The sequence below is a fragment of the Athene cunicularia genome (genome assembly GCF_003259725.1).
Source record: "Athene cunicularia isolate RWA chromosome 1 unlocalized genomic scaffold, athCun1 chr1_part1, whole genome shotgun sequence".
NCBI classification, from domain to species: Eukaryota; Metazoa; Chordata; class Aves; order Strigiformes; family Strigidae; genus Athene; species Athene cunicularia.
In genome coordinates this window covers 10,590,059-10,617,483 of record NW_020799091.1, presented here as the reverse complement: position 1 = coordinate 10,617,483, position 27,425 = coordinate 10,590,059, and the positions used below count along the sequence as shown (strand labels likewise).

At 45.4% G+C, this 27,425-nt stretch overlaps 1 protein-coding gene across 3 annotated transcripts in view; it reads right to left on the bottom strand.

The window, feature by feature from the left end:
• Positions 1-574: 574 nt before the first annotated feature.
• AMOTL1 (angiomotin like 1) overlaps positions 575-27,425 on the bottom strand; it is an 81,512-nt gene continuing 54,661 nt past the window's right edge. For 2 of the 3 annotated variants that reach the window (XM_026848975.1, XM_026848984.1), the window contains 7 exons: positions 19,634-19,779; positions 13,112-13,261; positions 9,282-9,472; positions 7,828-7,953; positions 5,984-6,210; positions 4,980-5,249; positions 575-3,536 (listed from right to left, as the gene is read on the bottom strand). In XM_026848975.1, the coding sequence (XP_026704776.1) occupies positions 3,430-3,536; positions 4,980-5,249; positions 5,984-6,210; positions 7,828-7,953; positions 9,282-9,472; positions 13,112-13,261; positions 19,634-19,779 (1,217 nt within the window). In that variant the 3' untranslated portion in view covers positions 575-3,429. The remainder of the gene's footprint in view (positions 3,537-4,979; positions 5,250-5,983; positions 6,211-7,827; positions 7,954-9,281; positions 9,473-13,111; positions 13,262-19,633; positions 19,780-27,425) is intronic. The other variant, XM_026848967.1, reaches the window with a different exon arrangement.

Here is a 27,425-nt window from a genome sequence, read left to right as displayed (position 1 = left end):
AGTATTTCCACCAGGCCTGAGCATTCCCCTTGATGCACAGCAGCTTGAAATGGGATCTGATCAATTTATTCCTTACTGAGGACATTGTAGTAATTCAAGAATATCTAGATCTACAAGGTATTTAGCTACCTCACTCACACTGATCCAACACTTGTCAAATAAAGAAGCCCCAGACCCTCAAGAACAAGAAAACCCCCAGCCAATGGGAGTGCTACGTGAGAACGTAGGACTAAAGGATCTTCACCAAAGTGTCTCACTAAGTTTCCACCCTCACTTCCTTCAGATGAAGATGATCTCGCTAAAATCCTGCTCTTCTTGCTTGTTAAAGCTCTCAGTTCAATCCTCTGCTTTGCAGACCCACTGATTCATGTCCACATACACCTATCAGTGGCACCTGCTGTGGGGCCTTTCATAACAGCTACGAAAAACAGAGAATGCAACTTTAAAGTCCCCGAGCTATCACTTCTTAGTTTTAGCACGTTGTGTACAAAGCTTAGAGAATTGTCCAAAAAGTCCTTTCTTCTTGGGGACTGAATATATTCACACTGGAAGAGTGAGAAAATAAACATGTTTATGCATTTATTATTATATACAATATTAAGGCACAAGTTTAAACAGCAAAGAATAAGAAATCTTTGGCTGACCAACAATATCAATATTTGCTGTGGGTGACACATAACGTTCTTCATTTTCACCCCTATGTACAAATAACCCTCCAGCTGTACAACACTGTACACCAACTTCTCTATACAACCAACGACAATAAAAAACAACAGTATTTTACAACTAGTTACCAACGTCACCTGGAATGGCTACAGCACAGTTTAGTTTCCCAAAACACAAAACAGTTTGAAGAACTGGGAAACCACCACAAATGGAGTCACACCGCTCTGCTGAGAGGGCTGATATATGGCAGTAGTACTCCACGCAAGTCCTGCTAGTGCTCAGGCTGGGGGGAGACCCGCTGGTCCTCCAGACCTTCCCTCCAGGAAATCCAGCATCTCTTAGAGTTCAACACAATTGAGGAAAATGAACCTTTGGGTTTATTTGAGCTGTCGCTTACAGCAAGAGTTGCTTACACTATAATCTCTAACGAACATTTTCCTGTATGTGACCATGAATCTGCGGTAGCATCAATTGTAAACACACTTTTGGATACCAGAAACCAGAGGGACTGCAGTCTCCATGAGGAGGAGGAGGGCTGTACTCTAGCTGACTTGGAAAAGCTTAGCTGAACCACTACCAACCATAACTGAAAGCCACATCACGCACATTGATCCAACACTGTTTCTGCTGAACGCCCAGCTGTCTATCTGTACACACACAATTACATCAAAAGAAATAATACAGCTGGTAATAAAATATTCAGGGACTTCCAAGCACCTGTGTATCCTTATTTGTTGGAGAAAAATGATGAAATAAAATGAAATGAAATATTCACCATCATTTTACTTGTATTCCCTTGCTCTGTCTTCATCCTGGCCCATTCCTACCACAGACACGTGAGGAAGGGCCACATAGGTGGGTCAGCACAGATGCCACACATGGGCCTGGCTTTTATGCAAACACTTACAACATTTAAATTAACTTTAGAGAAGAAAATATTTTACAAGGCATATATTAAGCTGTGTAACATCTTCCAAGGGTTTTACACATTTGGTTTCACAATGCAAAGCTGCTAATACTCAAAACACACAGTTTGCTTGCCCGCACAACCTACCTACCACTACTTTGTTTAACAAGTGCAAAAATCAGAAAGAGGGCAATGCTGACATATGTCTAATTCTATGTACACGCAAAAATAAGTGCATAGATTTAACATAGCAATTCTGATTTTTTTAAAAAAGGTATCCATCAGGCAGTATTAAGCACAAGGCTCTGGCCCCTGAAGGCTTTGAGGTTGCAAGGACTTCAGTTTTCAGCAAAAGCAAAGTTTAAAGTGGCTGGTATTTTCACAATCAAGGGCTCCAATTCGATACCTACAGGAAAGGGTGGCCTTGAACCAGCCCACGATTACTTCCAGCACCCATCATCACTTCTGCACTCTAGGCAGCTTCACATAAAATCCCATCACCCTTTTTCCCAATGCCAAATTCTTCTTAATGTAATTACGGTGCACCACAAGGTTTAGGAACTGCAAATCCAACACAAAGATACTTCTCAGAGGAAAATTCCCCCACCAGCATGTGCAATGCACGAAGCAAATGGTATGCCACGATTAACACAGCTGGTGAGTTGGCTGTCTTACAGGTAGTCACCACCTCTTACAGAAATCTGGGACTAAGCTGAAAATTAGAAATGTTCCATCCTGGGTAAAACCAGGTGAAAAGAAGGTGCAACTCAGCACAGAAAACAGAAGATGCTCATGTACTGCTTTGCAGTTAAACCCTTCCCAGCCTGATCCTACACCTCTTAATGCCCAGTCCCACGTCAGCTTGAGCTGCAGATTTGTATGCTCAAGGAAGGTAGGATTTGGCTGCAGGTATTGAAAATAAGGCAAAATCCTGTTCTTACCACAAACACACTTCCACTACTGTGAACCAGTGCATGGTAAGAAGCATCTTCTGCTCTCACATGCAAACCCACCTTAACTCCACTAAAAACGCACCCACGGTCCACAGCCCTTCGGGGAGCTGCCAGGAGCCTCCCCCCACTTTCCCTCCTGAAACTTTCCCACCATTACAAAAGGATTGCTTCAGCGTCTTCCCCCTTCTACATTCATCCTCCATAAGAATTCCAGCCAACAACTGTTCCTACCAAAAAAAGAAGTCTCAGCAAGCTCTGAGGTTGCAAGACATGAATATTTGAACTGTAAATCCAGCTCCAAGAGCAACACTTGTCCAGCCAGGAAAGAGGCACCTGACCTGCCTGCCCAGGAAAACCACACCACACCACTTCAAACAAATACTTACAAGAACCTGCTGTGTACACCTATGGACCAATTATTCACTGAGATTAAGCAGTGAATACTTTTGAGAAATGAATTGATACTGAGGAAGATGCAAGTTTCTCCTGGGTTATTCAGAAACTCCCTCTGGCCTCAAAAGAGCCGAGATTTAGCTGCCTGTCCTGGCTGCAGGGAGGCAGGAAAACAGAGCAGCAGTGTGCACCCGGTCTGTAACTTTGCTACCTTCTCTTTACACCAGAAAATGCAGTTTCCTTTTCCCTCGACGATCCCCTTCTCATGCCACCTTCCATTTTTAACGTGCCTTTCTGCTCAGAAAACCCCAGATGTTCATTTCATCGCTCCTCTTCAGCACTCAACTTCTCGCCTGGTCCAAAGTCTCAACATATCAGATTCAAGCTTCATTTTGGGCACAAACTTCATCTTTCTTAAAACTCTCAGGGTTAGTTTTTAAGGTTGGCACACCGAGGGCCATCTTGGACCTGGCTGTACACACACAACACCCCAGAGTTTCCGTCCTCTGCTCAGATGAGGACTTCCATCATGTCTGTATCTGGAAACTCAGGCTTGTGGAGCAAGCTGCTCACTCTGCCTTTGCTGTCGGGTGGCTTCCCGTGGCTGGAGTTCTCTGCAATGGAAATAAGGGAAAATTGGTCTCAGCTCAAACTCAACAGCAAATTGTCTGAAGGAAATATAAACGCTTTTTTGGGGGGTGATGGTGGGGAATGCCTTAATTGTATGTCACAGAATCATCTAGGTTGGAAAGGACCTTGAAGATCATCTAGTCCAACTGTTCACCTAGCACTGACAATTCCCAACTACAGCATATCCTGTATGTCCTACATACTATGTACAGCATATCAGTATGTATGTCCTACATACTGAAAGCAAGATTTGATCAGGAGGCTGGGAAGCTGTAATGCTGAACTCCCTGCACAATGCCAGCTGGTGTGTCGGTGTGCACAGACCCCAAGGGCAGGCACACAGTATTTAAGAGATACAGACCAAAGGACCTCTTTAGCTGCGTCCCTAGAGAGAAACAGGCATTTATGAAAGGTCTACATCACTTTACCAAATTACTACTTGTCATCTGATCCACAGTAGCTCTCCACATGTATATTCTTATTCTGCTTCACAAACAAAATTCAGGAGTTCAAAACATCATGACGGCAGTACACAAACAATCAGGCAGACGGTTTAATCTAAAATATATTACTTTGCCAGTGGGATGGACTAAGAGTATATATATATGGCCAACTGTCATAATGTATGATAGAGCTTGTTAGGTGTTTGTCACCATAGTTCTCAACAGTCACATTCAGGGAGGGAGGACTCTGATTTCTTACAAGCAGGAAAAGCTTGAAAGGCTATTTTAAGAGTACTTGCAAATAAAGTCTAATCTGGATTGCCCGAAACACAGTATTCCAGAATTTCAAGGAACTGGGTGAAATTCAGCCCTATTAATGATACATGCATGTTTTTAGACAGAAGGCTTGCTTTTGAGATGAGATGAATGTGTAATAAACAGGCTTTTTCAAAATAATGTGTGTAAAATAAATGTCTCCCTTGCTAGGGCTGCAAATCAGCTGTTTCCACCTTTCAAAAACAATTAAAATCGTACTTCTTTACCCTCTCCTCCCCCCACAATCTCCACTTCCTTTGGTTTCTCTATTTCCCCCCAGGTTTTCATTAAAATTTAGGGAGAAAATGGTGCTTTCACTATCCATGGCTCAAACTAAAAAAAAAGAGAAGGATCTGAGTATCTGAGCAGGTGTAGAATGTTTTCAAGGTGTGAAACTCTGTAATTTTATCTTTGGCAGCATGAATAATTGCATTTGTTGGGAACTCTGCCTGCCACAGGCAAGAAGAGCTTTACAGAAGCTGCTGAACACAAAGCTCTTCAAAGCTGGACCAGGCAGCCTTGGAAAGTTCTCCCCCTTGATTTTAGTTCCACCTTACAAACTGTGAAGGCATCACCCCCTACTCCATCAATACTGGGGTGTCTCTGGGGGTCCATTGACAGCCCTGGGGGTGCTGGCATTTCACCCTGACATGGGGATCTGGCAAAGCTCACCCAGTTTCTCACCAGCCACTCGTGTCGCCGGGGGCCGTGGGGCTGGGCTGTGTGACGGGGTGGTGCCCAGCCGCCCACGGCCGGGGAAGGAGGCAGCAGCAGGCCAGAAGAGCTCAGCGCTTTTGTCCGTCTGGGTGCTGCTGTCTTTGCTGCCCGTCTTGGCGTGGGAGGCTGCCGGCACTGTGACGGGCATGCAGGACAAGGAGGGCAGCGGAGGGGGCAGCGAGGGGCCCGATGCGTGGTCGTGGTGCTCCTTCCCCAAGAGCAGCCCTGGAAACACATAGAGGTCAGTCACATCCTGACTCGAGTGCAAGTGCTGTTCCCACATCCCACCCCTGAGCTACAAGGTGCTGGTCTAGATATGTCTCCAGTCCTTTAGCTTGGCTTAGCTGTTCCCCTTGATGCTGCCTGTTAGCTCTTCCCCTGACATCCATATAGTACTTCCCTACAAAACAGCCTTTTGTGAGCAGCTGCCCCTTTCTGCATCCCCTTCTACACGCACATCCCAGTGGTACCTACCCCGGGCACAGCCTTGCACCTACACCTCCACACCCTCTTTTCTATGTGGCCCCAAAACACAGGCAGTCCTGCACTCATTTTCCCCTTTAGCTGCCACATCACATCACATCACATACTCCTATGCAAAGGGATGCTCGCTCTCTTGATTAACCAGGCCTTTTTTCTAGCTCGAATTTGTTACCTACTCCCACAAAGTTGCAATCTTCTGCTTGTGTCTGGGAGGATTTCCCCCAACTATGGCTCTCCATAATCAGTGCAGAACAATTTAATATGATTAAAAATATAACTAAGATACAATGCAAGGTTAAAAAAAATATTAATTCTTGACTTCAGCACAAGGAAACATGTTCTGCCCATAGAAAGTGCTCTGGAAATGAGCTGTAGGGGCAATGTGTGCTGTGGCTGAGGCACTTTTGCTAAGCTCAAGCAGAAGGATTAGGACAATGTGATGGATGAGCCAAAGATTAACCAAAAACTGAGCTCACCGATGCTTCCCTTCCAGATCTTCTCTTCCTTCTTCTCCTCAGCTATCTGGTTGCTGGTGAGCGAGGTCTGGCGTGAATGCACACCCGTAGCAGCAGCGATGGAGGGGACAGACCGAGCCGGTCGCAGGCTGGTGCTGTCAACTTTCCCAGGGTCCTTCCGTGACCGTTGCTGAAGGACCTTGATCATGGCATCCTTCTCAATTATTTTGGCATGGAGATTCTTTATTCTGCCAAAATATAAATGCTCTGCTTACAGGAGTGTAAAAAGAATTTATATGGGCAGCAGGATGGGTCCCCAGATATGTGCCCTGCTGCTCTATCCCCTCTAGTTTTGAGTGACTTGGACAAGACTGCTGCTACCAGTTCCTGTGAAGATAACCATACATTCGAAACAGGCAGCATTTCTAGCTATTGAGCCAAAACTGGAAAGTCCTTTCTGCAAGGTTAACTGAATCCATTGACTGCTGTGTCTTTACCAACCCAGCAGGAGCAATAAAGGCGGTGACCTGACCAGGCTGCAGACTGCCACCTTCACCAGAATACAAACACACAGGCAATTTCTACCTTCATAATATATCGGAGCCAAATGTGGAAACCCTGCTTTGGCAGGCTGAGTTAGTCCCATGATTCAGGTCTGTCATCAGTTGGACTGAAGACCTGCTGAAGCGAGCAGAAAGGTTCCCTTTGGTTTCTCTAACGGCTGGGTTGGGCTCACTGCTGCAGAAATGATCAGCACATGGTGTACAGAGCCAAGCAAAGCTCGCTACTTCTCTCACACAGACCCCAAAGACTCTCAAATCACAAAACCCCAGGATTATCTGAGACTTTTCTCCAAGAATGATTAACACCAAATCATACTAAAAGACTACAAAACCACATTTTTAAAAAAAATAATTGCATATGTACAATATGACAGCCAGATGATTATAGCTTGAATGTGATGTACAGTCCAATGCAGCTGCATTTTGTGAAGCAATGAAAGCTAAAAATGCCACATCTGGAAAACCTATACGTACAGAGAGATAGCTAGTAACTTCATGTTGGCATTAGTTTTCACAATCGGATGTCTAATTTGCAATGAAAACACAAGATCCTAATCTATCTTTAATGAAGCCAATGGCAAAACTCCATTACTTCACTGGAAGCAGGACTAGCTTGCATCTCTGAGTAGAAAACAAAACCCAAACTCAGCAAAAACAATCACTGGTATTTTCCACAAGCAACAAATACACCTTTTTATAAAAGTGTCTGCAGACTGGTGTTCTTGTGGGGAAGCCAACATCGAAAAACAGATTTTAAATAGTTTTTTCAGTAAAAACTTAGAGAAATATACAAACTTTCTCAAGGGATTTTTACTCATTAAAAGGTCACTTTCACCAGGGAAAAAGCCTGGATTAAAAATACTGCCCAGGTCTAATGCTCATTGAACTACACAGCCACATGTCCACTTGTATGCTGAAAATGGGAAGTATCTCCAACATTTACCATTAATCTTGTATCCAAAGAAGTTTATTTATGACCAGATACTCCTGTTTCCAGAGTGGGATTTTCACCGAGATTAAACAAGCACTGAGCTACCTCGCATGCCAACCTACTTCTAATAGTGGAACAGTCTCTATTTTCCAAGAAGGTTGTTTTTGGCACAGAGAAGGTTTTACAGGAAGGTAGGGATGAATTTATCTAACAACAGCAACTCTTTAATCTCTGTTTTAATGCTGAAGAACAAAATTAAGTCAAAGCGAAGCTAAGCCCATCCTTTCCAGGCCTGCATGAAGGAATAGAAGGTCATCCTGGTTTATCTGAACCCAGCCCAAACACCATGACAAGCAGGTACAGCCCCTTACGTGTACTCCATGTCCTGGCAGCGCCGGTTGGCTTGCACAATCTCCTCCTCCTCCTGCCAGCCCCGCACCTCCAGCGCGCTCTCGCCGTAGCTGCCATTGCGTGAGTGGCTCGGGGCTGAGGCATCCCTGGCAAAGCAGTTCAACACAGTGAGTCGGGCTCCTGAGACCACAAGGGTGGCTTTTGCAAGTGAGATTGGCACTCACAAAGAAAACCCCAAACCCATGTTCGAAGTGCAAGCCAGCAATGGTTGCCTGTCAAGTGGATGGCCATCTGGCACTGGGTCATCTTGTTGGGGGCTACTCTTAGATTGGGTTTAGTCATTAACACCATTAATTAACTGGGCTGATGGAACAGCTGAGAGCATGCCGAAATCATGGGTGACACCCATGGGGCTAACAAGGATCCTGATGGACAGGGTCAGACATCAGAGGGACTCACTCCCTGTGGAAATGGTCCCAAAGTCAACAAGACTACATCGCAAACAAGAAACAAAATTGTACCCTTTCAAAGGTGAAAAATAGCACAGGAATTGCTACCTAGACTAGAGTGCAAAAGAAAAGGATCATTCTGAGTCATGCACTTAACCACATTTCAAAGGGAAATCTCATTTTCGGACATTTCCATGAGATTTGGCTTCTAAGAAACAGGGGCAAGAAGTTTATTATCCCGTCCTCCTCACTGCAAAGCTGGAAAGCCTCACTGCAGTGTCATGTGTGTTTTTTGGGCTCCATACTTTGACACAGACAAACTGGAGGCAGTCCAGGCAAATGTAATGGAAATGGGAAGGAATTTAGACTAGGACATGTGAGGAATGGATTAAGGAAGTAAATTAGTTCAGGCCAGGGAAGATACATCAGGGGATATCTGTCTTCTAGTATTTACAAGGCTGTTACAAGGTCAACAGTGATCTGCTGTTCATCATATACACCTGGGAAGGACAAGAATTGATTGAGGTAATTTGCAGTAAAGAGGTTTAGCTTTAGCTATCAGGAAAACTTTTTTAAGTTGAAGCATAACGAAGCATGGAAACAGGGGGCTTAGGCCACAAAATTTTCCTTGTTACAGGTTTTTAAAACTAGGTTAGACAACCATGTTGCAGACTGTGGGATGGATACAGCCATAGACCAACAGTCCCTGCTTGCTCCATTGGTGCACTGGGGAGTTGCCTTACCTATGCTGTGCAATTTGGCAGCCTGAGACTTTGCTGTTAAGAGTATTGCTTGAGTCTAGTGCCTGGATTTGATAAAATTTTGGATCTGGTCAGAAGTGTAAATCCTGTCTTATCCGTCTACTGTATCTCACTGGCACGACACCATGGAGAGGAACATTAATCCTGGTGGTGTGACTCAGCAGGGAAAGGCAAGCAACCCAGCCTTAAGAAAATACCCATTCCTTATTATTCCCCCATGCTTTCAACAGTGAAGAGAGCTGCCTGCTTGCATCAACATCTTACCTTTCTGTTGCAGCTGTGGCTGCAGCATTCATCGCAAAGTGCCTGATCGTACTCTCCTCCAGGTACTTCTGCTCCCACTTGGTCATGTCAGCTTCCAGGGCCAGGATTCTCTCCTCCTTCTCCCGCACCAGCTCCATCAGGGCTGGGGCATTGTGCTCCGGGAGGCTGCTTGCCTGATAGCTGCCCTGCCTCTGCCGATGGAAAGAGCAACAGATATTCACTCTCTGCCAAGTGTGGGATCTGATGGCCCTTATTTACCCACTTCTCTGGAGCATGCAAAGACACCCCATGTCTTTTGACAAGGGCGGGTGAAAACCCCAGGCTAAACCCCTAAGGTTGCAGGAGGACAAGGCAGGCTGACCGTATGTGCAATCCCAGCACACACTTCTCTGGACCATGCTGACAGAAGTAGGGATCTGGCTGCTCCCTGGATGTGCAGGGATTTCATGGGCTACCTCAAGACAAGGGAAAAAAGTAGGAAAAAAAGTGGTAGGAAAAAGAAGCAATGAAGCTTTAAAAGATACTCTCCTTGCTGGGATTTCATCACATGGCTGGGCAGTGCTCAGTATGCACAGACAGTTATTAACAAAGGGTTTATATATAAAAGCAGGAAAAAAAGTGGTATATAACCTAGCTACATGTAACCTATTTAAAAGAGCAGCTGGGAAAATACCCTGGACGTGGATTTATGCCTGTCTCTTCTAGAACATTAGTTATCACGTGTCCTCAGGAGATGCTTTCTGTGGTGCAGCAGGTAACTTTTTGACTGGTGGGGAAGAAGATCCCCAGGCACTGTGAGGTGGTTCCCATGGGATGCTGACAAGCAGCAATGGATGCATGACCCTTTGCATCTATGGTGCAAGGAAGTCACTTATCCAGGCAGGATTTATTCCACCCAGTTACAGACATTTAATTAAAGCACCTAAGCAGCATGGGTAGCTGCCTCAAGCTCTTCTCACTGCTGGTTAGAGGAGGATGGAGATCTGGTCCTAAGCTCAGCAGAGCCTGGGTGGGATGAACTCATACCAAGGGGAAAGGCATGAAGCTCTGGGAGAACTCAGTATAAGTACGTATTTTTTTCAATAAAAAATGCAAGAGATTTGTTACACACCATGGTGCACAGTAGTGTGTTAAAGGGGAAACCATGTCTCGGGAGCAGCGGTTTCTCATCTGTGCTATACCACGAACTTCCACCAGCAAAGCTGTACCATCACACTGCAAAGAAGGGCTGAAGCAAACGTTTCCATTTTCCAAACCACATTTCCTCCTCTAGCACTGATCTCCTGCTTACGGGAAACAAGAGATACCAGGGGAGGGCTGTAGGCTTTGTCTTTGGTGCAGTAACAATGTGTTTGGAAGCTGCTCTCTGGAGCAGTCCTTAGGAGCAACGGTGTGACTCTGCCTCTGCAAAAAATAGCGCTTACACTTCAAATATTGTCAAATCTCTGGCAGGAATGTAACAGTCTGGAAGCATGGTCCTGGTCTGTAAACAGAATCTTGGGACATCACGGGTGCCTGTCTTCTGAGTCAAAGCCTCTGCCAGCCCTGCACGCTCAGCCTGCAATGCTAAGTCAAAGGGATTTTTTTTTGGTCCCAGCTTATGCGTCAGCAATAATGAAGATCTGCCATTTGGACTCGGTTACCAACAAGCCAGGAACAGAACAGATTCTGGCTCGTGGTCTCCTTGTGAGCTGCATCTCTTCTGCTGACTCCGGAAAAATGGAGAAAAAAGCTCTTTTTTTCGTGACCAGAAAACATTTCAGTAGATACAACTTTGATAACTCAGAGAAGACAGCTCTAAAGTTAAAAAATTGGGGCATATTGATGCAACATGCTTCATTGCAGCACTGTGGCTCATAAAACAAAAAGTATAAATAACCATAGTAAAAAATATCCCAAAGTCTCCTCTCAAAGATGATAGGTGAGACATGAAGTTAGAGTATCTTTCTTCTTAAAGCTTACTAGAAGGAACTGGTGCAGGCATTTGAGAACTATAGGAACCCAAAATCCAATTACTAATTACAGTGCCAAAAAAAAATAATTATAATGAAGCAATCTGTAAGTTACAAAGGAATTTTCTGCCAAAATGAACAGATGTACCCTGAACTCCCAAGACAAGGACTTCAACGACAGTCCATCCCAGTTACTTAATATATCAATTTGTCCCTGTATTCCAGCCCAGAGAACAAAACCTTTCCTAGTTCTAGTTTTATCTTCACTTGAACTTTAACAGTATTTTTCTCAAATGTTCTTTCATTTACACCAGCATTAACCTGTCATACCCCATGTAATTTCTTTGTTAAACTGATGAGAGAAGGCTAAGGGGCAACTGAGAAGAGCTACTGGAAGAAGACAGGAACAGCAAGCCCATGGCAGACAGGGCAAGAAAGACTTAATGCACTTACACAGCACCAAGGAATAGCCAAGATGCATGGGAAGGGTCTCCAGAGACCATCAGTGAGAGTGATGCTGTTGGAAGGGTGCTGGGGGAATCTGCCCTGCCCTGGGGCTGCCAGCAAGAAGGGGATGCTCTCAGGTCTGGACACTGCATGACTGCAAACCGCTGATACTGCCTGTAGAGCTACTTCCCAATCGCATGCTGCCGGCAGGATCAACCCCTCTGCTTTCTGGCAGACAAGCCCTGTGTAACAGCTGCTTTGGTCTCCACTAATGGCTCATAAATAAGGAAGGGTTATGGTAGCAGCAGATGCATACGTTGACAGAGATACGAGTGAGCCCTTCAAGAGTTACAAGCGCGTCATGCTTTGCTTATGTTGCTGTTTTTTCCCCAAGCAGTGGTTTGATACACTTAGTACATCTGCATGTTCTCCTCTGGAGCCAATGTCCGTGTATTTGGCACTTGGTGCTGGCTACAGCCTGGAAATTTTCCCTGCAACCTCCTTGTGCTTTTTTTTTTTTCCAATTTTTCAGGTCCCCTGGACTATGGGACTTGGGAATGGAAGAGGAATAACAAAGGAATAACTGTGCATAAAATACAAGCATAACACTATCCCTCCAAGGACACAGGGCTGCCAAAAAACAAGGGGATGTACACAGAAATGCAAAGCTACACTTCTAGTCCATTCTGGACTGGACTGATGCTTAAATATTTATTGTCTGAACATGACACCATTTGTCTCCAGATCTGTGATGGGGAGAGGTTTCTCTGAACTGTGTACATCAGCTTTGCCCAGAACAAATACAGGCCAAGCTCTTGCTCCCAACAAATCCTGCATCATCCCATGTTGCTTTTCCAATGAAAGATCAGCCAAAATCTGAGGGCTAAATCTCATGCCCACATGCATAAAACCTTGCCTCTCCTCCACAGTGTGGAGCTGATCTTGCATAATCTGTGATTGCTGGAGAGAAATCTGGTAGGATGTTTTCCCCCAGCAGGTGTTGGGGAACACATGGGGGCCCTGCCTGTCCTTGGGCAAGGGAACCAGGACCTCCCAGCCACAGAGCAGGCAGGGCTTGGCTGGGTCCAACAGCCCCACTGTGGAGCTCCCCCATCCTCCACTGAAGATCAGGAGTTAGAATCACAGAGTGGTTTCGGTTGGAAGGGACCTTCAAAGATCACCTAAGTCCATCCCCTCTGTCGTGAGCAAGGACAGCTTCCACTAGATCAGGTGGCTTAAAGTCCCATCCAACCTGGCCTTGAACACTGCCAATGATGGAACACCCATGACCCCATCCAAAGGAAAAGCTCAGGTCCAACGACCTGACCCCAAAAGCAAGGTGGCACCTGACAGGGCTGCAAAACTGTCCCTCTTTAAAAGCAACGCCAAAGGCCCCACGCTGGGGTCCCACACAGACCACCCCGTCCTCACCTGCTGCATCCTCAGTGAGTCCAGCTCCCGCTCCAGGCGCGTGCGCAGACGCCGCTCCATCTGCTCCCTCTTCTCACAGGCCGCCTGCAGCTGTGTCAGCGCCTGCTGCAGTTTCTCCACCTTCTCCACATAGGCCTGCTTCCTGCGCAGCTGTGGGGGACAGGGGCTCAGCAGTGCTGGGGGCATTGTACCCCCACCCTGGGCCACCGGGACCCCCACGCACTTGCAGGCACGCACTGGGCTCGAGCACGGCTTTGGCCATTTGCTTCAAAGAGCCTCTCCAGGGGAAGAATGGTGCCCCTTTAATGGGCAAGGAAAGGGCACAGAAGGCACTGCTGGGGCAGCTCTACTACCCCTTTCAGAGGGAATGCTGCCCAGATCTTCCACCCATTGGGGATCTGCTAGCCATGAACTCCCCTGGCCATTTCTAAGCAAGAGCCACCATGTTGGTGGATACTCTTTGGGCAAGCACACGGGCTGGCCTCAGCTAAGAGGAATCACGGTGGGTCTTATTGACTGGTGACATTTGGCACATTGTCTGCACTGAAACAGTCTTTTTTTCAACCCTGCGTATCTGTTCAATGCAGGTGGAACAAACGAAGTACTAGCAGCCAGAAGCACTCCACCTCTGTCTGCCTCATGGGCTTGGCCATGCCAATCTATAGATGTGCTGGCAACTAAAGCCAGACCCTCCTGATGTATATAATACAAATACTGAAGGGCTAAACATGACACAAGATTTTGCAATATAGGGTTTTAAGGCCAGAGGTTGCTCAAGCAGCATACACCAACAGGAATTTTCAAGTGGACTGCAGATGTTCAGAGTGCTTAGCGGCTATCCCCACTTCTTCTGGCCACCAGGCTCTCAGTGACACCACAGGGTATCGCGATCAGGGCTCATGGTAGGACTTGGCAGGCTTGAGAGCCCTTGGGGAGAGAAGGCTGCAGACAACAAACATGCTGGGCATCAGCTGCACCGGGCACTGGGATGGGCAGCAAAGCCTGTGCTGAAACCTGACTACCAGCCAAAATCTGGCACTGAGAAGGGGAGAGCTCACGGGAGACAGGCACATCTGGGTGTCCGTGAGCTGTTCTCACCCCTGGGGAGCATGTAAGCTGACCCAAAAACTCGCTGATGGGGCTGCAGCAGCGGGGTCTGCCTCCTCACCCTATGGGCTGCAGTCCCAAGCTCAGGAAAACTAGTTCTCCTCTTCTCCCCCAACCTTTTGTCATGAATTTTCTCTTCACAAGCATGAATAAACTTACCTTTCTAAAGATATCTGCCTTGTAGTAGAGAGAGCAACAGCATACACAAACTGAAGCTTCAATCTCCAAAATACCTCAATGAACCCCAAAAGATCCCAAAACACTCTTGACAATCCCCTGACTTGGAAAGGGTGAATTGGCTTGAATGTTGGATCACACTTTGCCAAACCTCAGCTGGACCCCATCTACAGCCTGGGGATTAATGGGGGATGATTGAGGTCATTGCCATTATCACTAAGATCCTCTTTAGGACTTCCAGTCTCCCTCATTTATTTGTACACTTGTTTGAGACCTGAAATTCTTCAGAAGCAAAACAGGAGGCAGAAAAACACATTAACTCCAGTCAACACTGGGGAACTAGATAAATAAGAGAGGCTGGAGAGGTGCTGTGAGCTGGTGAGACCAAGGCCAAAATGATATCCTAGTGCCTACTTCTTTTTTAAGTACTTACATCACTATTGAAATTAACTGCAATGCGAGCTATGATACAGGAGCTATAGTCACAAAATACCTGTGTCTGAATATCTAGGGGTTGTAGTGAGAAGTTTGCTGCCTTGTTCCTGGGAGTGTGGAGCAAATAAACACCAGTGCTGGGTCCCCCAGCTCCGTGGGACTCCCCTTCACTCAGAGTCCTCTGCTTAGGCCAGGACTCCAATTATGCAAGTAAGTTTGTTTTTTTAGTTGTGTGATGCTGAATTTAACTAGGTTCCCTCCCACTGATTACAATGATAATAAAATAACTTTTTCTTGAAATTGCTCTTCTGCTACCCTAAATCCATCCATCCATCCATCCATCCATCCATCCATCCATCCATCCATCCATCCATCCATCCATCCATGTCATGGGTGAAGTGAAATACAGTCTTGCTCACAGCAAAAGCAAAGCTTGGCCTAAACAATCCTTCCCAGACAGAGCCAACAACTGGCAGCATGACCTCCCTAGCCCTGCCATAATACAGGCCAACGCTTATGGCTGCCGGGGCTTTCCATGAAAATTAATGAGATTATAATCCCCACTAGTCTCTGGCAGCAGCACGAAGATTGCATTCCTGGGGAGTGCAGGACTTGGCAAGACAGACAGAGCGGTGCCTTCTTGCTGAATGTGCTATTTTGGCAGTAGGAAGGTGCCTGTGCTACCTCCCAGCCACACCAGTGTCAAACAGAGAGGGGAAAGGGCTCCCCCGGGGTCCCTCTTTGAAACAGACCTCAACTGCACCCCCACGTCCTGCCAGATGCTGGAGGCTCCATCCATATCACAGCAGTCAGATTTTAGCTTTGCAGAAGCCTTCTAAAGCCCAGGGTTCACACACTCACACATGAGTGCACCTCTGCCCATGTGGGTGAGGCAATGCACACGTGTCCACTGCCTTAGAAAACAATTTTTATTGAAGATATGCAACAAGACAGTTCCCACATTCATAAATTTATAGAAAGGTTCTTGAGCCAATTCTGACTTTTCTATCCTGCCTGTAGATTCATAAAGAAAAAATTCACCCACACGTTTAAAAAATGAAGTACAAAATGTTGTCATTTAAATTAATGGGCTTGTCAGTGCAGTATGCATCTGTAAGGGAGGGGTACTGCAATCAGAAATACATGATACTAAGGTCCACTACCTCACAGGCACACAGACCTGAAAAAAAAGATGGATGGCACCTGGAGAGGTACCAGTCCATGCTCCTGCTGAAAGGTAGGATCAACTCTACCTAAAACCTGGTGCCTGTCTGTATATCAGTTTACAAAACCCTCCAGTGGTAGGGACTCCACAACCTCCCCCTGCAAACTACTTCACGGCTTATTTTCCTTTACTGCCAGAAAACTTTTACCCTAATGCCTAATCTGTCTTACTCTTATGCAATTTAAGCAAATTACTTCTTGTTCTGTTTCCAAATTGTGATCTACTAGAGCAAGAAGCATTTAATGAAACAATTCACATATTCACCAGATCAGCAAATTTGCCTGAACACTGCCCTTGTCCCAGGGATTAGGAAAATAAAGATGAAGACGAGCTAAGGCTAAAAGGGTATGATCCAAGCAAATAAATCTGTGTAAAGATGAGTGGGTCTTGGAAAAATATCTGCACTAGGAACATAACTCCAGTTTGAGATAATAGAGTTTGTATTGATTCTACAGATATGAGATTTGAGTTAAAGACTGTAAGAGATAGAGAATCTACTTCACCCTAAGTAGGTTGTTTCTAACTCTTTATTTCCAGCCTGATTTGCTCAGCTTCAGCCCCTAAACACTGCATCTCATGATTTCTTCTTATGTTAAAGGGTAACGTTTAATCTGGCTGACAGGAATCCCTTCTTCAAGTTCATGAGCACAGACTGGAGCTCAGCCACCTCTTCACTTTAATTGTTCACAGTAAAGAACAGCTTCTGGGCCCCAAATAAATTCTACAGCTGTTTTCTGAAGCCTCTCTAATTATTCAGTCTTCTATCTAAAGCGTGGACCAAACACACAATTCCAGCAGCAGCAGTCTCCTAAATGACATGTGGTGATAATACCACCTACATGTTTTTGAATTAAATCCTTCTGCTAGCAGGTACTCAGGATAATGTAGATTTACATAGCACACTATCTTATGTTAATTCAACTGAGTAGCTACTGCCTATTTCTCAAGTCTTGATTTAAAAACATTTTAAACTTAATTGCGTTCTGGTGGTAGAAGAAATCTGCGTGGATTTACAAAGCAGTGCATGAGGTAGAGCTCTGTTAATAATAATAGTCATTTTCATTTGAGTGGTTCTGTGTTTCCTTGAATATTTTCCAAATTACAGTAAAAATCCCTGGTTTAAGATGAAGGGTCATAACCTCAAGAGTATCTGCTGCATATGTGTCAAACTGAACTCCAGAAACATCAGAGACCTGTTGAAAAGGTGCTCTGATTTAGTGATGAAACAAGGCAAAAGCCAGGGAAAGGGAGCACAGGAGCCCGGGCGCATGCTGGCAGCCACAGATTAACTGCACGTCACCCGAGCTGCATGCCACTGCCTTGAACAATTAAAACATGGCATCTGGGATAAAATTAATTCAAACTCCCCCTAGAATGATAAAACCAGTTAAGCACTACCAGGTCATATAGGCTTTCTCAGACTGAGGGCTCTGACAGACACTCTGGCAAATACCCTTGCATCACCCTCACATATTGTCACATGTGAGATCTACCGTGCCCCAGGCAGGAGGTTACCACCTCTCTAACATCTACCACACCCCGGGCAGGAGGTTAGCAGCTCTCTAGAGGGGAATATGTGTCCTCTCCTCAGCTCCACCAGTACACAATCCAGGATCCTAGCTCCTGTCCCCAGCAGAGACACATTTCTGTTGGATGACTAGACTGGAAACTGGCAACTGCACAGCTCTTAAGAGATGGAGCCCTAAGGCTGCAAACATATTTACTACAACCCAGCAGGCACAGGGTGGCTTCTTATACCACCTGCCTGGAAATCTGCATTTATGCTTCTGCTGCCTTCAGTGGTGTGTGTTCAGCAAGTCAATGTTACCTGCCAATACCACACTGACAGTCTGCGGAGAAGCCAGGAGCTAAACGTATTTCTTCCCACCTGCTGTGTGATGCAGTGACTGCAGGAGCAGGTGTTGCCATCTAAAACACTCCTTTATTCAGCCACTTTGTAATTAAATGCAAACAGAAGGCAAATAGCATCAAGTGAATTAGGTTAAGTTAAAGGTATGCTGGCTCCTGCAGCTACCCCACAGGGACCACCCCTAATAAACTGGGACAGTGAGCAGGCTTTAGTCTAACAAAGGAGCAGTTAAACTTAATGTGATTCTCTTCTTGCTGCTAGGTGTATCCACCAGAGGGACTGGAGTTTTTAAAATATTTCTAAACAGGAAGTCAGAATGGTCTAATGGTCAGGAACAAAACGCAATGTCTTCAGCACTTCAGTACCTTCCATCTTCCAGACTCTAAATACCATTAGACAGGGGGTCAGTCATGCTGGGTACCCTGGTAAAAAAACCATTCAAATATCACTGAGGTCACTTCACCCTTCATCATTCCAAGACAGTAACCTGCACTTAAGTTACTTGCAGGTATTTGAGATAAGACCTCTCCTTGCTCCTCACAAGACCCCTTGCATCCCTGCACCCAGTGGGCTCCTGTGGATTCACCACCAGGCCAGCCCTGGGAGGGTGCCAGTGGGAAATGAGGCACTGAAAGGGAACAGACCTGCCCAAGACCATCCAGCAGTCTGTGCCAGAGCGTGAACCTCTCCAAGTCTGCTAGGGTAGAGGTGCACCAATGGCCTTCCCCTCACCAATGACCTGCCCACTCAAATTGTAAAGATTATCTTTCTTTATTCCCCATAAGACATCCTTCCTCTTTGTTGGTCCCATGGACAGAGATTTTAGGCCCCAAAAGGTCTGTTTTGACAGTCTTGCCTGATCTGCCAGAATGCACAGACTTTCAACTTGTTATTAAACCCACACCTGCTGACTGAAGGTCCTTGAGGAACATAAAACACTGAGACTTAGAGATCTCCAACTGACAACATAGCTCTTAGTTAGAGTTAAAACTGAGCATTATTTCCACTTTGAATTTGTTCAGTTTCCACTTCCAGCTACTCGATATTGTTCTGTATTTGCCTGTCAGTTTGAAGAGCCCTCTGTTCCTGGGATTTCTCTTCCTACCCAAATTTTCACTATCGTGCTTATAGGATTATTGTTTGAAGACCACTGGGGAGTTTTGCACAGACGGCACTTCTTGGGTCTCATGGTATGATAGGGTTTTTTTCAGCTCTCAAACAAAACCTGCAGCTCTTTGTACCTCTAAATCCTGGACAGTCTGCCTCCAGCCAGATCAGCCAGATCTTTTAAGACCACCATTTAGATGTGAAATTACCAAGCCCAGTGCTGTTGAGCACATTTCAAAAGCCTCCTGGCATTCTCTGGGGAGAAACAGGATGCACCAACATCACGTTTGTATCACAGTCCCAAGTCTGTGAGTAGCATGCTTTCTATTTGATATTTCTGTTAAGTCCTACCATTACCTCAACAAGCAGCTAGTTGAGATTGGTGTTGCTCCTGGTTATATGTTGAAGGCTCTGGTCTCTTTTGCTTGCTTGTTTGGCTCAGTCTTGTATAACTACGCATTTTCTCTATAAGAGGGCCTGTACATAGGATGCATGAAGATCTACCATACCATGGCTAGAAGAGATTCAGGACTTGGATGAAGAAAGCCCTAACCATGAGCCACTACTATCCTCAGGCACAAAAATGTTGCAAATGCCTCACCTCCTCTTCCAGTTTGATGACCTTGGCTTGTGCGTTGTTTAGAGCCTGGTCGAGGATTTCGATGTGCCTCCGCTGGTCCTCGTTGGCAGAGCGCACAGCTGCCAGCTCCATCTCCAACTTCTCTTTCTCCTTCAAGTGCTCTTTGTCTGGAAGAGAGACAAGGACAAGGGCCACTTCAGGAGGACAGCTCACAGGCCCTGGGCAATGTGCACAAGAGGTAAGCTGCCACCTCACTAGCAGCAGTGATAGGGACATTATGACACAGTGCTGAGACACAGCAGGAAGGGAGTTTGCACTGCCATGGCTCAGCCCCTCAATGCCCAGCCTTATGCAAGTGCCACCACCAGAAACAAGTGGCAGCCTGGGCTGCATCTGAACTAGCAGAGCTTGTGGACCTGAGCACTGCCTCACAATTGTCCATTCTGCTGAACTACTAGCACATTCTCCAGAAAAATTTTGGCGTGCAGCAGCTACTCCCTTCCTACACAATGCCCAGGCTCTGCCTGAGAACAGCCTATGTCAAGGACTGTTTATAGCTGCCAGCTTGAATGCTGCTGCCCTTCCCTAATGTGCAAGAAACCTCAGCCCCATGGATGTGGGCTGTGCTGTGCCTGGCCCATTTTACTTGCAAGGATAGAGAGATCATGAGATACAGAATATGTGAAGAAGCCAAACAATTCACACAGATCTGTGCTGGACAGCCTGAAAACAGAAAGAGGGGAAAGCAATAAAGAAGACTAAGATAGGAGGCATCTGAATAGGCTTTCTCTGGCCATGCAAATAAAAGGAGGCTGTGGGAGGCATTTCAACCTGCGGGGACCCTGAGTGAATCTCCAGTCCTGTATGACCTAAGGGTCCAGCAACCAGTGGTCCACTCCAGTTAAGCACCTTAACACATCAGGAGAGAGACTAAAACATGTAGATAACCTCTGTGCTGAAAAATTCTCCCTTTTTTGGATAAAAATTAAATCATCATTAAAAAAAAAAACCAACCTGGCTAAAGTCAGTCAGCTTTGCTCACATCTTTTTCTTCAGCAACAAATTTCAGGCCCACCATTGACTTTGCTGGCAAACTGCCTGGGGAAATAATTGGCTCCATCTACCTCTGCCCTGACAGTGCTGAGAAGCCATTTCTGGGAACACGAGCGTGACGGGCCGCTCACTGGATCCCCGACATCAGACTGCAAACAGTTAATGACTGGAGTGAGCAGGGGATGGAAGTTTCATTCAGTGAAATCTGAGATTTCAAAATCTGGCCTTCATTCTGAATGATAACAAAAATAGAGCACTTGGAAAGCATCCAGGAAGGAAAATTTCCTCCAAAAATTAATTTGGCGTCAATTAAACGTTGTTTTGATTTTCGACTGTTTAAACACAGCATTACAGAATTTATTATTTTTTAACTGATGTGAAAAGTTGCTCCAAAACCACTGAAACATGGAAAATCTACCCCTAACATCCAGCCCATCCCACTCAAGTGTGACCACTCAAGCTGGAAGCCCCATCATCCACCTCCCTGGCAAGGAGGGTCAGGAAACTTCACATGGCCCAAGCCATCCCATTTCAGACCTGAACTACCCCCAGAAGGGCCTTATTCTTCCTTAATTACAGGTGGGATGAGAAGGTTTAATTTACACACTACTGGTAGGTGCCAGAAGTAAAGTGAGATGCATATGAACTGAGCCATGTGGAACAAGGCGCAAGTAGATGAGGTAGCCCAAACCCACTCAGTCATGTTCCCATTTATCCTAAAAGGAGGAATTCAGTGCTTCACAAAAAGAAACCCTTGCAGAAACACCACCACACTGGCCTCTGCAAAGTCAACAAGCAAAGCCCAGTGAGTGCTGCACACAGTGTGCCACTGACTGCCACCACAAGCCATCTCAGTATGACGTGGCCTTAATCTTCCCATGTCAGCAAGAAATTGTGTATTGGATGTGCAGACCTCTTCCTTCAACGTAAATACATTTGATTCAATCAGGCTGAATGGAAGGAACATTAATATCTATTGTACAGATGTGTAAATCTGGGCAAATTATCAAAAAGCTAATTTCATTAGAGGGCAAAGAAGCCGGGAAATGAATGCTCTTTCAGCCCTGTGGCACTCCACCATCTCATGCTGGGACCACACTTGCTTTGCTCCAGATCTGAAACCCATGCTTCATGTTAAATATGGGGACAGCACATAGAAAACCAGGACTTGGGACCTTCACTTTCAACTTTCATCCAGGGAACTCAAAGTGCTTGGCTTGCCCCACTGCCTTATGTTTTCTACCCCCCACCAAAGATTATGCTGTACACAAAAGAACTGCTGAACCCACTAGAAAGCTGGCAAGAAAAATTTACTTCACAGCTCTCAACACTTCCCCATGTCAGCTTCTCCCTGCAAAATGCTGGAGGCACATTTTATAAGTCCTTTCCTATATTGCACTCATTTTTAGTAAAGAAGGACTTTCCTGAACATACCTTAAATTCTCTTCAAGTACATACAAGGTATCCTTAAGGTCTAAAAACAGTTTTACTGGGCTACTCTTGCATACACCTTCTGCCCAGGCATGCGCTTTTTACCTAACAGAACCCAGCTAATAGCTATTTCTATCTTCTGGTGGGTCGCTGCCACAGTCCATTACTGAACAGTCCCCAGGCTTCTCTGCTGCAGTTTACAGTTGTAATCTCAAGCTTTCCACCTACTGCCTCTGACTGTTGTACTTCAACACACTGAGGACACTTCACCTATACTCTGCCTGGGTAGAAGAAAGAGGAGATAAAACAAAGAGCCTGCTTCAGTGCTTCACAAACAGGCTGAGTTGTCAAGCTGGGTAGCTACACCAAGAGTACACTAGTCTTGACCTTGCTTTGAAGCAGAAGCTTAAACAGAAAGATACACAATCTGTGGTTGCTCTTCTCTACACTCAGATGTTTTTCATACATTATAGCTAAGTATCAACTTAATTGACCAATTTAATCACCATCTCAAAACATTCCAAGCTGCATTTCTTCTTTCTGTGATATTGCTGTGATAAAACAGACATACCTTAAAGACACTTGTTTCTACAGAATGACCACTACTGGCAGAAGTATATCAAATTATGGCAGCAAGACCCTAATTTGGCTGCAGAAGATTTGCTGAAAACAAGACTGGCTCCCATACCATGTCCCTCGTGGCGTTTCCAACAATCTCTCTTACACACATTTGCATTTCCTGATGGTGGCTCTTTGCTCACAGCTGCTAATTCCGCAGATGCTCTTTGATGACCATGCCTTTTTTGAGTGAAACCTGTGGGACTTATTTAGCTTCTCATCAGTCTTGCAACTCCTGACATGGCAAGTGTATGGAGGAGCTCTGTCATTTGCCTTCCACAGGTCGGGGTGTAGGTGGTGGCAGCTGCTGCTGGTCACCCTCAGACCAGCTGATTCACCAGAATGGGGCACCAGAGTTGCCTCTTCTGCTCATCCAGCTCAAGCTGGAACTTGGCTAACTCTAGTGGCCCAACCTTCCCAAAAGGATGATGGGATGATAAGGCAGGGGGCTGAAGAGTGGGATGAGTCCGTCCTACTTTCCCACTCTGCTCAGAGTGATCAGCAGGAGGAATCTGAAACGAGGACCGGACTTTGTTGCCTGCTCCAAAGACCTTTCAGCAGCTGGTTACCACTCCATAAGAATAAGCAGAATAATAAATAGAGCCCATTCACTCCATGCAGGCAGACAGAATGAGGTTTTCCACACCTTTACTAAATTTTTTGCACATTAAACAGGGCCAGGTTGTCAGGTCTCCAGAGGAGCAGCAAAGCCACCATCCATCCATGTGACCATCTGTCCCTCTGCCCAAGCCTCACTGCAGCCCCCTGCAGCTGTGCTTTGTTGCTGACTAGGCTGGGCCAAGGCAGGCCTGGAGCAGTAACGCAGAACTGGGAAATGAAGCATTTCTTTCCATCCACACTGGCAGATCCCCGTGAGAAAAAAAACAAAAAGAAGATACAAATGCCAAGAGAGCTCACTGCAATCTTCTGCAGTTTCGCTCACAAATGGCAGATTCCTGACAGCTCCCTGGAGGCTGGGCCATGCCAGCACCAAGGGAAGACTGAGAAGCTGCAGGAGGTCGTGCTTGAGTCCCTGAGTCCATTTTCTCATGTGGTGATTAACAGGGATTCTGCACTGGAATTAGTCATTATGATCAATTGTAACATACTTAATAAATGGTTTGGTACAGGATCACTTGTGGTCATTGATGTAAGCAGGAATGCAGGAAAGTTTGGTGCTCTGTTGTCAGAAGTAGTCATGGAATCTCTATCAAAACTTGTGATGGCTTTCCTTACCCTACGAAGTATCACAGGTATCTTAAACTTGGTCTGATTTACAGCCTGGGCATTTCCATTCACACATCATGAAGTACAAGTCAGGTGAGAGTTTGACTTTCATGTGTTAAAAACTGAAATAGAACTTCCCACTCCCCTTTCCTTCAGAGGGCAAGGGGAAGTTCTGCAAAATAGACCCATTTTTCTATATGATATCATTTCTTCAGGATGCTGTTCCCTGCAGAGGTGCCCCTGGCTCTGGATGCAGGGGAGCAGCAGCTTCCCCATCTCCCCGCATGCAGCTCATGGCTGTGAAATCAAAGGGTAAGGAGCTCCCTTTTACTCACCCCTGAAACTTCTGCCGCTGCCCTGATTATTTCCTGTCTTAACACTGAACAGCTCTTAGTCTGCCCAAAACTCCACTCTCAAAAACATCTACTGTGAGCATTTTCTTTGGTTGGATTCACTTGATGGGAATATTTCTTTGCCTGGGATATTTGGGAGAGAGGTATAAGCACAAGTACCTGACACATGCACTGCACGCTCCTACAAAGCATGAGGCTCTACCCACACACTGCCAAAACCATCTACACATCCCCACTAATGGGTGCAGAGCCATGTGGATGGGCACAGACCCTGATTTGCCTCAGACACCTGAAAAAACAGCCCTTTGGAGGAACCCCTGCTCTTGACAGATTGTCTCTAAGTCGAAAAATCACAGAAAAACACACAACTTTCTCAGACTCCACCAAAACAAATTTTTCCCATGATATGCTGTATCATAAGATTTCTCTCTGCCCTATGCCCTTGAAACGATCCTCAGTCTTCCTGTCTCTCCCCTTCCACAGCATCTCCTCCTGCCTGGCTCTTCTCTAGCCTGTATGGACCCATATGCTTTCATCGGTCACTGCTTCATGTCTTTCCTTAAAAGAACATTTTTCACTGACAAAACATCACATAATTACCATGAAACTAATGGGCTGTGAGTTCTCTCCTACCCTCAATAGGGCAGCATTTTTCTTAGGCACAAATGTCTAGCACTTAATACTTTGACGCATGCAGCCTGGCTTTGCCTATTATTATTACAAAGAATAAGAGTTTTTGTCACCTCCAGCCTCCATCTCAGAGCACACAACTGCTCTGCACTGTTGCACTGCTAATGGAGAGTGCTGTGAGGAACTGAAAAATGATCCCTGCACGTCCTGCCTTGCCAGACTTCTTTTGCAGGGAGTTTTTCCTATTACTGGCATTTTACTACAGCATTAATTCTGCATTTGCAGTATTATCAAGGGCAAGTGTTAAAAAAACCTCAAAAGTTTTATCTTTCCTTCTTCACTTCATCATGAGACTGACCTAAAAATGGTAACTTTTAGGAACGTGCTGGTGGAGTCTTTTTATATAACTTGGGATAGGGATGCTAAGGGTCATGTTTTCAGGCTGTTTTCCATAAACATAGGGACTGGAAATCTGCTTTTGTTTTCCTAATGAAAACTAAGATTTGCATTTACTAATCTGACTTAATAAGCTACCACCCTCAGGAAAAAAACAAACGCAAGTTCCGAGACAAAATTGCCACAGCTAATGGGAGTGCATGTGGGCACCATTTCTTCTCATCTTCTAAAAATGACTATTCCAGTCTCAGTCGACAAGTGTACACACGGCAGCTAAAACAAGCTGCACCTCTTCTCCTCTCAAGTTTTCTACCTGAGCATCCCATCAAAAGATGTGAAGAGAATGCAGATAATACTTGCAAAATCCCCAGGTTGGCAGTGAGGTGCAATCCTTGTCATGCTCTCCTCTGAGGAAGACTCACAAACATCAGCATATAAATGCAGGCAGCAACAGAGGATGTCCAAGCAAAACCTTTTATGGGCTCTCAAAGGGATGTTTTACGCTGATACCCCGATATCGAGGTCATTACTGTGCATGCCCCAGCAGCCCAAAGAACATGACTGAAGAGGACCTGCTTTACATGTGCCCATTTTTCTATTATTGGAAGCACTCTGCATTGCATTAGTAACATTTAGCTCTCTGGCCTAGCCAGGAGACACTCCAAGCATCCAGCCCATCCTATGTGATAGGATCCAAAAAGCTATATTTGTTCATAAGCTGTGAATTGATAGCAGTAATATGCTGAGTGCACAATGCAAAGTTTTATTGCTAGATACTTGTCAGTAGAAGCACAGAGCATGTTTATGCACTGGAAAATGACTCAAACTGAGTCCATCCTAGGGATTTAACTCCCGCTTGCAGATACCAGTATATGGGAACACTGCCAGGCTGTCACTATATAAAGACAGCAGACCCCGGTCTGGAATTTGCACTGTGCAACTTACCCCATTTGAACTCTTCCCAAGGATGACAAGACTTAGATAGCAATGCTATTTTCTTAACAGATCATCCCCTTGGATTTGCAACAGTATCTACACGTCCTTGCGGCATCTGCTAATATGGCAAAGCTAACAGTCATGGAAAAGATCTTTAGATTCTCTTCTTGTTTGTGCACACATGCTCAATTATCAGTGAAGCTGCCATGCTGGCATCATCACTGCTGGTGGGAGCTAGGAGAAGGCTCTCCTGCATTTGGAGCAGCTGGCAGACATTGCAAGGCTGGCAGCGAGGCATGCTGAGGGCATCAAACACTACACTGCTAATGGAGGTGGCCAGTCCTCCACTCAAGGATTTGCAGTTGAAACTCATCTTCCAAGGAAGCACTTGATGCAATTGATAAAACAGAAGGATCGGTTACACAGCATTTAGCTTCAATGGGATTTAAGCCTGCAAGATACTGCACAGCTCCCAGTGGTCAAGCCCTTCTGGAAGCACGCTGGAGATGCTCAGGATACACAAGAAGCCACGCACTGTCATGCAGCACCCAGCTGCTTGGGTTTGGGTTTGGCTGGTCACATGGAGCCATCAGCTCAGGGCAGGGAAATGTGGCAGCATCAGGTTCATTCATTATGGGAACCTAAAACTTGACAGGAATCAATGTTTTTCACAGCAGTAGAAGTTGTAAAATATCGCCTCGTCCATCCTTTGCAAAGAGAAGGGTCCAGCTCTGCTCTGCCTCCTGTTAGTCAACTCCTGTCACTGACAAGAAGTCAGCAGAAGTTGCTCTGGGCTTATCCCAGACAAGAGAAGAATCTGACTTCTCTAAAAAGCATGCATCTCCAGAGTTGATCCCCATAAGCAATACTTCACAATTTCAGATAAATATTTATCAAAAATAAACTCAGCTGTGTTACCATTAACTCCCACTGTCTAGTTCTGGTGCTCAGAGAGATAAAAAAAAAACAGGCTAAACAATCCAGTTTGCAGCTTAAATAAGAGTATGTGACAAATTAGCTAAGTAAAACTAAGCCATAAAGACAATAACAATTAGTAGCAAAGTATTAACCTCCATTCCAGCAAATATGTATGTGTGTACATATATATATATATATATATATATATATATATATATATATATATATATATATATATATATATACACACA